This window comes from Electrona antarctica, assembly GCF_951216825.1.
Source record: "Electrona antarctica genome assembly, chromosome: 22".
NCBI lineage: Eukaryota > Metazoa > Chordata > Actinopteri > Myctophiformes > Myctophidae > Electrona > Electrona antarctica.
In genome coordinates this window covers 32,350,535-32,362,417 of record NC_136805.1, presented here as the reverse complement: position 1 = coordinate 32,362,417, position 11,883 = coordinate 32,350,535, and the positions used below count along the sequence as shown (strand labels likewise).

At 44.3% G+C, this 11,883-nt stretch overlaps 1 protein-coding gene across 1 annotated transcript in view; it reads left to right on the top strand.

Moving 5' to 3' along the window:
• pkd1b (polycystic kidney disease 1b) overlaps positions 1-11,883 on the top strand; it is a gene marked incomplete at its 5' end in the record, with an annotated part of 58,987 nt that overhangs the window by 24,873 nt on the left and 22,231 nt on the right. The window contains 8 exons of the mRNA XM_079492339.1: positions 440-592; positions 1,067-1,210; positions 2,249-2,579; positions 3,435-3,546; positions 3,671-3,784; positions 4,144-4,300; positions 5,431-5,568; positions 10,919-11,063. Coding sequence (XP_079348465.1) covers positions 440-592; positions 1,067-1,210; positions 2,249-2,579; positions 3,435-3,546; positions 3,671-3,784; positions 4,144-4,300; positions 5,431-5,568; positions 10,919-11,063 — 1,294 coding nt within the window. The remainder of the gene's footprint in view (positions 1-439; positions 593-1,066; positions 1,211-2,248; positions 2,580-3,434; positions 3,547-3,670; positions 3,785-4,143; positions 4,301-5,430; positions 5,569-10,918; positions 11,064-11,883) is intronic.

Sequence of the window (11,883 nt, the reverse complement as noted above, 5' to 3'; positions counted from 1 at the left end):
GCAGTGGACAGTCATGACTGAGCTACTATGCAGTATAGTGGAAGAAGTACTCAAAGTATCAATACTGCAATATAGAAATACACGGTTGAGTAAAAGTCCGGAATTCAAAATGTACTTGAGTAAAAGTACAAAAGTGTACTTAAAGTACTAAAAGTAAAAGGACTCATTATGCAAAATGTCCCATTTCATGTTTTGAAATGAAAATAGCAGATCTACAAGCTCACAATGCGCCACATCGTGACACATTGTGAGCTTATTGAGTACTTCAATATGATATCAATACATTTTCCAGGCCTAGTACATTATGTATGACATTGTGTTGTATTAGACTCTAGAGTAATGCAGTAACTGAATTGTAATAAGTAACTAATCTATAATTGTAATAAGGACAACTTTAATGAGGCTATTTCCTCTTAACAGTCTGTGTTTCTACTTAAAGAACTCCACAGAGTCTCCGTCTCTCAGCCAGACAATAAGGAGTAACAGCAGCAGTTTGACTGTACTCGCTACTGAACTGGACCCAGGCCGGGTCTACGTGTTCACCCTTACTGTCCACAAAGCAGGGAGGATGCCCATCTCTACCATCCAGACTGTGAGTAAATGATTAAGGGGCCATGGTCCCTTATTGTTGTTGTATGTTTTTAAGGGGCCATGCCCAAAGGGCCTATGGTCCCTTATTGTATTTGTATGTTTTTTTCCACCAAATATTGCAGAAGGGACACTTCACCGTTTTTGCAAAAAAATATATATGTTAATGACGTTTAGAATATTTAGAACACTTTCCTGGAGGTCTTTATGTGTGTAATATGTGGTTTTAGATATCTTAGATTTTAGCAGTGAGCCCAGTGTCTCTGATGTCATAGACACTGGGCTCACTTACTTCCTGGACTACATGTTGTCTCTGTAAGACAGCCCTCCCCCTATCTAGCCTCGCGTTGCGATACTAATATACCACTGCGCTGGGCTAATCCGCCTCGGGGCATATGCATATGCAATAGGGGCGGGTGAAGTGTGGCTGCGCCAGGCTATCTCTAAGGAACACTTTTTCCTTGTCTGTCATTTTTAGGTTTCACTGAGTGATGCTCCTGATGTGCTTCCTGTGAGCGTGGAGTGTGTTTCCTGTTTCGCCCTCAATCCAGCCCACCACGTCTCTTACAGCGCCCCCATAGTTCTGTCAGGACACTGTGAGCAGTGCGACGAACATGCACAGGTAACACACCCACCCATAGTTCTGTCAGGACACTGTGAGCAGTGCGACGAACATGCACAGGTAACACACGCACCCATAGTTCTGTCAGGACACTGTGAGCAGTGCGACGAACATGCACAGGTAACACACGCACCCATAGTTCTGTCAGGACACTGTGAGCAGTGCGACGAACATGCACAGGTAACACACACACCCATAGTTCTGTCAGGACACTGTGAGCAGTGCGACGAACATGCAGAGGTAACACACACACCCATAGTTCTGGATATATAGGAAGGATGGAGGGCAGACACCAACATTTGGTGTCCAAAATGTGGAAGTGCTCAATGTTAAACCCTAGCTGCACGGGGTTTGCTCGTGCTAAATGCAGGGGCCCGCCTGTAGTCCCAGCTCTGACCAGTAGGGCCCAGCGCTTCAACGTTGGCCAGCCCTTCTGGGGGCTTGGTCAGGACACTGTGAGCAGTGTGATGAACACACAGGTAACACATGCGTAGCTAAACTAGTTCTGTCGGAGCCATTGAGAACAAACATTCTTTAGGCCTGACCTCAAAATTAAAAACAAATCTTCTAAATCCTCCAGTTTTCTGAAATAAATATTTTCACGATTTAAAAAAAATAGCAGACCTACAAGCTCGTAGCGCGCCACTCGGTGGCGTGCTACGAGCTTGTAGATCTGCTATTTTTCAATAGCTAAATTACAACAATGTTTAAAACACAAAGGGGTTCCCGCCCAAAAGTCCTGTTACTATACTTCATCGTGTGACAAATAGCAAAAACAGCAGATCTACAAGCTCTCGAACTACAAGTGAGTCTGTAAATCGGGGGTTAACAGAGGGGGAATATCAAAAGCAGACATGCATGGATTTTACTTTTGGTACTTCAAGTACATTTTGATACCGATACTTTTGTATTGAATTGTTTTGAATTCCGGACTTTTACGGAGTAGTTCTACATTGCAGTATTGATAGTTTTAAAGTAAAGTAAAAAAGTACTTTTCCCAGCACTGATATTTAACGACCGCGTGTTCCTGCCTCACAGTACGAATGGAGCGCACGGCAGGACAGGAGCGGCGAGACCCTTGACCTCGGTGAGGTCACCACGTCCACAGGGGGTCGTTCCGCCGACCTGGCGATGCGGTCGGGGGTCCTACGGGACGGACAGGGGTACACCTTCACCCTCAACGTGACCCAGCCGGGGGGAGGAGGAGGAGGAGGAGGAGGAGGAGGAGGAGGAGGAGGGGGGCAGCGGGGGGGCAGCGCCAGCCTCAGTCTGCTGCCCAACCCTCCTCCCCACGGGGGGCGCTGTGTTCTCCAGCCGGAGTCGGACATCATACGGCCGCTACAGACGGTGGTCACCTACAACTGCACAGGTATGTATGGTGGTGCTGTGGCGGGTTCCAACCTTGAAGAAGTAGTACGATTACTGTTGTTGTATGTACACCATGATCCACCAACAACACAGGCGCACGCACTCACGCACTCACGCACTCACGCACGCACGCACGCACGCACGCACGCACGCACGCACGCACGCACGCACGCACGCACGCACGCATAAGTAATTTCATTTGATTTGTAGATTTGTTAATTCTGTGTTGTTCTTGCTTACTGTAAGTCGCTCTGGGCGGGAGTGTTCTGGGGCTCCTTGGGTGTGTGCTTCACTTCCTTCAGCCAGTGTTGCCATGTCTGCTTATTATAAGTGACCTTTTGGCTTGCTTTTTTCTGTAAAGTCACTATACATTATTGGTAGTTGCTGGTTGTTTTTTTTGTCTTGTTTTCAGTAGCTGTGTACAGTAGCTGCTTATTTTATTTATTTACCCCAGATTAATATGTAATTGTCCACAGACATCCATCCGAAAATATCTTGTGCCATTTTTGTTCAAATCAAAAAAAAATCAAAATATTTCAATTTATTCTCAATATATATTTTTTGAAATAACAGATGTACAACCTCACAATATGTCGTTGTGAGATCTGCTATTTCCATTTGTGCTAGTTTTCATAGATCTGTCCACTTGTTGATCTGGCAACACAGCAAGAGGAAGTTATGCACACACAAAACGCTAAGACTTCATGGGACATTGGAAACAGGTCAATATATTTGTGTCTGTGTTGGTTACTGGTTGGTTATCATTGTCCTCCAGATTGGCAGGACGGAGACTGTCAGTCTGATTATTAGACTGACTGTCTCTCTTCTGTGTTCGTCATCATTTATTGTCCTCCAGGTTGGCAGGATGGAGACAGCGAGTCCTCTCAGCTGATCTACACCTTCCAGGTGACACCACCATGCAGGGCCACTAGGGGCGCTGCTGTGTGCCCCCGGCACACACTCTACAGGTGAATACTGAAGCTCCACACACAGCTCCCCTACATTCTACATTTTTTTTCTCCTTTTCAAATTACCAGTATTCAAAAATAGCTATAATATAATTTGTTGTGTTGTATTAACTTCCGCATGCAGGGGCACTCGGTCAACATTTGGCTCCCTGGTTCCTGTGGGACGTCCTGGGTCTTTTATCACCGTTACCTTGCTGGTGGAGGACCATCTGGGGGCAAAGGTCATCGCGCTGGACAGGTGACCTACTGCAGTGGTTGTCAAAATGTTTAATTTCAAGGACCCCCGGTATGGTATTAATACTTTAGAGATTAGACCATATATATGGACCCCCATAACTCAGAGTTACAGATCTGTAAGGGTCCATTTGGTTCCTAACTATCAATGATTTAGCTGGGGACCCCTTGGAACCCTCTCAAGGACACCTCTGGGGGTCCCCAGACCCCACTTTGAGAACCATAGACCTATACTGTTTTCAAACACGCCTTACTTTACTTGCGTGTCATCGTCATGTGTGACCCGTTTTAATACATTTAAATAAATACAGTCACAGCAAAAATGTGTTTTTATTAATGATCTGCGTTCCTGTGTTTTCCCAGAATGTTGACGGTAGTGGCGCCACCTGCAGGTGCCGGCGAGGTGACCAGTCAGTGGTTGAGGAATAAGAGTCAGACGGAGCTGTGGGTTTTGCTCCAACGTGGCAACCCTCAGGATCTTATCCCGTACGCCATAGCTGTCACTAGCCAGCTCAACCAGGTAGCTGGTCTGTTAAACCATAGCTGTCACTAGCCAGCTCAACCAGGTAGCTGGTCTGTTATAGCTGTCACTAGCCAGCTCAACCAGGTAGCTGGTCTGTTATAGCTCTCACTAGCCAGCTCAACCAGGTAGCTGGTCTGTTAAACCATAGCTGTCACTAGCCAGCTCAACCAGGTAGCTGGTCTGTTAAACCATAGCTGTCACTAGCCAGCTCAACCAGGTAGCTGGTCTGTTATAGCTCTCACTAGCCAGCTCAACCAGGTAGCTGGTCTGTTAAACTATAGCTATCACTAGCCAGCTCAACCAGGTAGCTGGTCTGTTAAACTATAGCTATCACTAGCCAGCTCAACCAGGTAGCTGTCTGTTAAACCATAGCTGTCACTAGCCAGCTCAACCAGGTAGCTGGTCTGTTATAGCTGTCACTAGCCAGCTCAACCAGGTGGTCTGTTAAACTATAGCTGTCACTAGCCAGCTCAACCAGGTAGCTGGTCTGTTATAGCTGTCACTAGCCAGCTCAACCAGGTAGCTGTCTGTTAAACTATAGCTGTCACTAGCCAGCTCAACCAGGTAGCTGTCTGTTAAACTATAGCTGTCACTAGCCAGCTCAACCAGGTAGCTGGTCTGTTAAACCATAGCTGTCACTAGCCAGCTCAACCAGGTAGCTGTCTGTTTCACCCTCTCTTACTGCTTATCAGCAGTGGTGGAAAAGTACTCCAATGTTTTACTTAAGTAAAAGTATAAATACTGCAATATAAAAATACCCTATTACAAGTAAAAGTCCAGAATTCAAAATGTACTAAAAGTACAACAATATTGTCATCAAAATGTACTTAAAGTACTCATTATACAGCATGTCCTATTTCAAGTTTTCAAATAAAACATCTTTTCAAAATAGCCATTCTACAAGCTCACAATATGTCGCATCACGACGCATTGTGAGCTTGTAGATCGGCTATTTTCAAATGGCCGAAATGTACAGTATATAGGTTCTATACTGTAAACTGCTCTGGAGTAAGAGCGTCTGCTAAATGCCTAAATTGTATTTAAGCACATATGGCTGCTCTCAAATCAAATGTAAATAAAGTATTTATAGCTCCAGAGTACAGTTAAAGATGTTCACCTCACCACAGATGGAGTCTGGAGGGAGTGTCTGGGAGCTCAGGGACAGGATGGAGATCCGGGGCAGCGTGACTCGAGCCCTGGCGTCTCTCCCCGTCTCCTCCTTGCAGGATGTGGATCAGATCAGCGCAGCCCTGGCCCAGTCCACTGTGAGTTTGTACAGCCCTGGCCCAGTCCACCGTGAGTTTGTACAGCCCTGGCCCAGTCCACTGTGAGTTTGTACAGCCCTGGCCCAGTCCACTGTGAGTTTGTACGGCTTCCTTTTAATTACAATGAACATACAGTTGGGTGCCACCGATATTGTCCCTTATCATTTGACCCATTTAGGCCTGACCTCAACATTTTAAAAAATCCTTCTAAATCCTCCAGTTTTCTGAAATAAATATTTTCACGATTTTTCAAAAATAGCAGACCTACAAGCTCGTAGCGCGCCACTCGGTGGCGCGCTATGAGCTTGTAGATCTGATATTTTTCAATAGCTAAATTATAACATAATGTTTAAAACACCAAAAGGGGTTCCCGCCCAAAACGGGTTAACTGTCCTTTTGCGCAGATCACGCAAACCTCAGCAAAAAGAAAAGGACAATATCGATGGCCTCCAACTGTATTTCATGTTTCAATATATTTGTGGGCGGCTGTCGATCAGGAGGTAGAGAAAGTCGTCCAATGATCCCGTGGGTCGGCGTTTCAAATCCCGGCTCCTCCTGTCCACATGTCGAAGTGTCCCTGGGCAAGACACTGTACCCTACGTCGGTGTGAGCTTATCCCCATTGGTGTGTGAATGTGGGAAGTGAGGACGCTGGTGTCGACTGTTCGCAGCTTCACCTCCCAATGTATGAATGGATGAACCATTGTAAAGCAATTTGAGCACTTGGAAAAGCGATATAAAAATGCCATTCATTAATTTCTCATGATGATGAGCCAATTCAAACAACACAGTTGAAAATATCTAAATATAACTAATCTATTAACAGTTAAATGACTCTAATGCTCAAACCACACCAAAGGGTCTGGTTAGGACAAAACTGTTTTTAAGGTAGACCACACCAATGCAACTCATTGCAACTCAATGAGTTGTATTGGTGTGGTTTACCTTAAATAACTCAGAAACTACAAATCATTTCAAAGTAAAAAGTTCCAGCATTTGTCTTCACAGTAAGCTGAATTATAAAATGTGTGAATGGAGTTTCTAGGTGCCATAGAGCTGCCATTGAGCCCCATTATAAATTTCTCAAATTTGAAAGCACTATATTTCTAAAACTATGAAACATTTCAAAGATTTCTTTTCAGGCAAACATGTCCACCGTAAGATGAACCTAAATAGGTTTGAATGGGGTTTCTAGGTGTAAGTATGTAGGACTAGTAGCATGCCAAAGTTTGTGCTATTGCCATTGAGAATGCATTGGGCGTTTAAGTTAAATACGGGGAGGAAATATGACAGCAAACTGCCTGTCATTCCAAAGCCCCCCCCCCCCCCCCCCCCCCCCCCCCCCCAGGTACATTATATATTGAAACTATTTTCAGCAATGGTACACTTATTTTTTCAGTGGGTAGATCTTGTTGAGCTGGTCATTTTGAAAGTAGATCTCACGTCATAAATGTGTGGGCACCCCTGTTCTAGCCCCTAGGATGACCTGAGGCCCACCACTTAAAAACCACATGCTACGGTGCCCAAATCTGAATTTAGGTGCTCAAATGAACTCAAACTGAAGCAATTCAGTAAAGGTCAACACTTCCTCCTGGGTCATTTTAGGGGCTGGGACCTCCAGTAAAAGGCCTAAATACTCTCCAAGAGTTGGGGAACAACATATCAAGAGAGTGGAGTGGTAGGCCCTTGGATTGACCCAGGACCAGTGATTAAATGTACCCCACTGAAAAATAGCAGATCTACAAGCTCGTAGCGTGGCACTCGGTGCCGCACTACGAGCTTGTAGATCTGCCCAAAGTTGAAGGGCTTCAACCTTGGGTACTGGGTAGCTGAAGTTGAAGCTCTGCCCTTCAACTTTGGGCACTTTTACATGTAGGCTGACCCAAAGTTGAAACAGTTGCAAGGGGGACATCTTTGGGCATGGGGTCCTCATCGTTGGATATGTTGTTCCCACAACCAAGAAGAGTATTTTACCCTTTACTGGAGGTCCTAGGCCCTAAAATAACCCCATGAGGAAGCGTTGACCTTTACTGAATTGCTTCAGTTTCAGTTCATTTGACCACCTAACTTCAGATGTGGGCATAATTACACCATTGCTTCAGTTTCAGTTAATTTGACAACCTTCTTTCAACTTTGGGCACTTTTACATGTAGGCTGACCCAAAGTTGAAACAGTTGCCAGGGGGACATCTTTGAGCCTGGGGTCCTCATCATTGGATATGTTGTTCCCACAACCGAGAAGAGTATTTTACCCTTTACTGGAGGTCCTAGGCCCTAAAATGACCCCATGAGGAAGTGTTGACCTTTACTGAATTGCTTCAGTTTCAGGTAATTTGACCACCTAACTTCAGATTTGGGCACCCTAACATGTGGTCTTTAAGTGGTGGGCCTGTGGTCATCTTAGTGGCTAGGAGGTCCAGTGAAAGGCCTACATACTCTCCCAAGATGGAGGAACAACATTTTACAATCTGGGAACCCTTATAGTAATCCGGTAGCTTAGCGAAATGATGTGGACACGGCGGACAAAAGCGCCAACATTTTTCCACATGCTCTCCATAACCATATGTTTCATTTTGGAAGGGGGGCCACGTCATCAAGATGTCAGAAGGCGGCCATCTTGGCGTTCAAAGATGGCCGCCAAATGAAAAAGGGCGGTTCTAGACAACCGTGGGTCCGACCGACTCGACACCGGGCACTGCGGTGGGGCAAACGGTTCTCGAGTTACGTGGATTACAGATGTACAGACACACACACAGACTGTGTGCATTATAGTAGGATGTTGCCATCTTGTTGTAGCCCAGGTCTCCCTTCTAAAAGAGATTATTAATTAATATATATGTCAATGGGCAATGCCATGAGTTTCAGAGGGTACAGTAAGTATAGAGGTAAGGCAAAGAGAGATGGTGAGGGAGGGAGAAATTGATTTGTACCAATTGGCTAGACAGTAGTGTAACAGGTTAAGGTGAGTATAGAGATGGAAATGTTCTAGCAAGCGAAGCCAGTGTATTGAGAAAATGGGACATATGTTTTCAGAAGTTATTTGTGACAAAAGGCTACCAGTGAGAGGGAAGATGTATAACATGGTAGTGAGACCAGCCATGCTGGTGGCACTGATGAAAAGGAGGCACCGCTGGATGTGGCAAAATTAAGGGTGCTATGGTTCTCATTAGGAGTGAAAAGGAAGGACATTATTAGATATGACTAAATTAGAGGATCAGCCCAGGTTAGAAGGTTTGGGGATAAAGCAAGAGAGGTGATCGAGGTTGAGATGGTTTAGACATGTGAAAAGGAGGGATGAGGGTACATTGGGAGAAGGATGCTGAAGATGTAGCTGCCAGGTAAGAGGATGGCCAAAGACGAGGTTTAAGGATGCTGTGAGAGATGACATGAAGGTGGCAGGTCACAGAGGAAGATGCAGAAAACAACCAAATGGGGTCCATGTGTGGTCCAGCCCTATGGAATGTAAAAGGCATGCATGTGCTAATGAAAAGTATTTAAAATATAGTTTTGATGCTCATCCTACTACTATAGGGGGTGCAAAGCAATATGCCCGTTTATCCGTCCGACTTCTCCTACCAAATCACTCCGTTAGCACACATCTCTCTCTATGCACATTTACATTTACTGTACAAATATTGCTTTTGTATGACATACTGTTATTGCGCAACATTTCGCTGTGACGCAAATTACAATTTACAATTACAATTTCCACATTCACCGACCCCTCCCCTTTTCACTGCACGCACACACACACTTTTTTCAATGTGTCTGACTGCTAACAGAGTTGAAGATGATGTAAATATGTTGCTAGAATGACCGTATTTATTCAATATTGGCACAAATAAACGTCTACTGATATTCTCAATGACCTTATTGCATTCCTTGACCTAGATAATGTATATTTTGACACCAAGATTGACCTAAGTGGCTTAGAAGCCGAGATAGTGGCACTTATAGATATTACATGGTGGCCATCTTTGAACGCCAAGATGGCCGCCTTCTGACATCTTGATGACGTGGCCCCCCTTCCAAAATGAAACGTATGGTTATGGAGAGCATGTGGAAAAAAATTGGCGCTTTTGTCCGCCGCGTCCACATTTTGCTAAAATATGGCCTTAAGCTGCCTCACTATAGGCCTTTGTATGGCTACAGTGCGACTGGTTCAATCCTACCCTAAATCTAGGCCTAAAACGTGACACCTCAAAGTGGGGTACATTGCATCCACTGGTCAATCCAAGGGCCTACCACTCCACTCTCTTGATATGTTCTTTCCCAACTCTTGGAGAGTATGTAGGCCTTTCCCTGGACCTTCTAGCGGCTAGAAGGTCCAGGGAAAGTCCTACATTGTAGCATTTGTCTTCACAGTAAGCTGAATTATAAAATGTGTGAATGGAGTTTCTAGGTGAAAGTGATTTTTTACGTGCCATTGAGCCCCATTATAAATTTATCAAATTTGAAAGCACTATATTTCTAAAACTATGAAACATTTCAAAGATTCCATTTCAGGCAAACATGTCCACTGTAAGATGAACCTAAATAGGTTTGAATGGGGTTTCTATACGTGTAAGTATGTAGGACTAGTAGCATGCCAAAGTTTGTGCTATTGCCATCGAGAATGCATTGGGCGTTTAAGTTAAATAACTCAGAAACTACAAATCATTTCAAAGTAAAAAGTTCCAGCATGTGTCTCCACAGTAAGCTGAATCATAAAATGTGTGAATAGAGTTTCTAGGTGAAAGTAATTTTTTGACGTTATAATGGGGCTCAATGGCAGATATTGGCACGTCAAAAAAGCACTTTCACCTAGAAACTCCATTCACACATTTTATAATTCAGCTAACTGTGGAGACACATGCTGGAACTTTTTACTTTTAAATGATTTGTAGTTTCGGAGTTATTTAACTTAAACGCCCAATGAATTCTCAATGGCAATAGCACAAACTTTGGCATGCTACTAGTACTACATACTTACACATAGAAACCCCATTCAAACCTATTTAGGTTCATCTTACGGTGGACATGTTTGCCTGAAATTGAATATTTGAAATGTTTCATAGTTTTAGAAATATAGTGCTGTGTGTGTTCAGGGCAAACCACTTGCGTACTAAGCTCACACACACACACACACACACACACACACACACACACACACACACACACACACACACACACACACACACACTCACACTCACACTCACACTCACACTCACTCTCTCTCTCCCCCCAAAGCCCCCACAGGTAGATTTTTTAACTATTTTCAGCAATGGGATAATATAATTTTTGGTGGGTTAGCAAGTAGCTCTCAAGTCAAAAAAGTGTGGGCACCCCTGATCTAGACCATGTTCCTTCCAGGCTGTTGCCAGTGAGGTGGTGTGTGAGGGCTGTCAGGAGAAGCTTCTGGAGTCCGTGGGGAGGATGGTCCACGTGATGGAGGAGCAGACCAGCGCCGGCCGCAAGGCAGCCGTCGACACAGGAAGGAACATCCTCGATGTTCTAGGTCAGTGGTTTTCAACCCTTTTCACATCGAGGTCCATTATTGGGCATTTGAGCCAAAGACCACCATGAGATGTAGTGCCTCAGACCCAAAACTTAGAATTTTGTTGACGTTGAATAAGATTTTCTATGCTGTATTGATGTTGGTACCATTAGGAGAGGCAAACGTTAATCAAAATAACAATTCTTCTACATTCTCTAATTGTGTAGACTTCTTGTAAATTAAGTAATGCAAATATCTCTAAGGGTCCATTTGGTTATCAACTCTCTATCATTTAGGACCACTGGTTGAGATGAGAACCACTGTTCTAGGTCATTGTTTCCCAAACAATGGATCGACTCGCAGACCCGTTTTGTGTCATGGACCCATTTTTATGGGTCAAAAGGAAATTAAAGATAATTACAAAAGACATTTTCCAAATAATTTTTTCAGAAATGTCAAAAAATGTCAGCAAATATAGCTGATCTACTATAGAGCTCCGAAGTCTGACGTCACTTTCAGTAGAGGTCGTCAATCTCCAGGTTCATGTATTTGTTTATTTGCATTGATCCCCAAACGGCGATTTTAGGTCGCTTCATATAAGAACTGTGTTTGAAAAATAAACCGACCACCTCGGCGTTTCTGTCAGGGGAGTGGCTGTGCGTCGTTAATGATGTCCATTCATATTTGATACAGCCAGTTTCTAGAGAAAATGGAATTAATGTGACCGCAAAAGCCTTGAAACTACATATGAATGCAATGTCGCTGAGCATATACGTCACGCCCAGCTGTCAACATATTGCGTTCCTGAGATTCCTCGTTGACGTAAGCTCAGCTGGTGGTG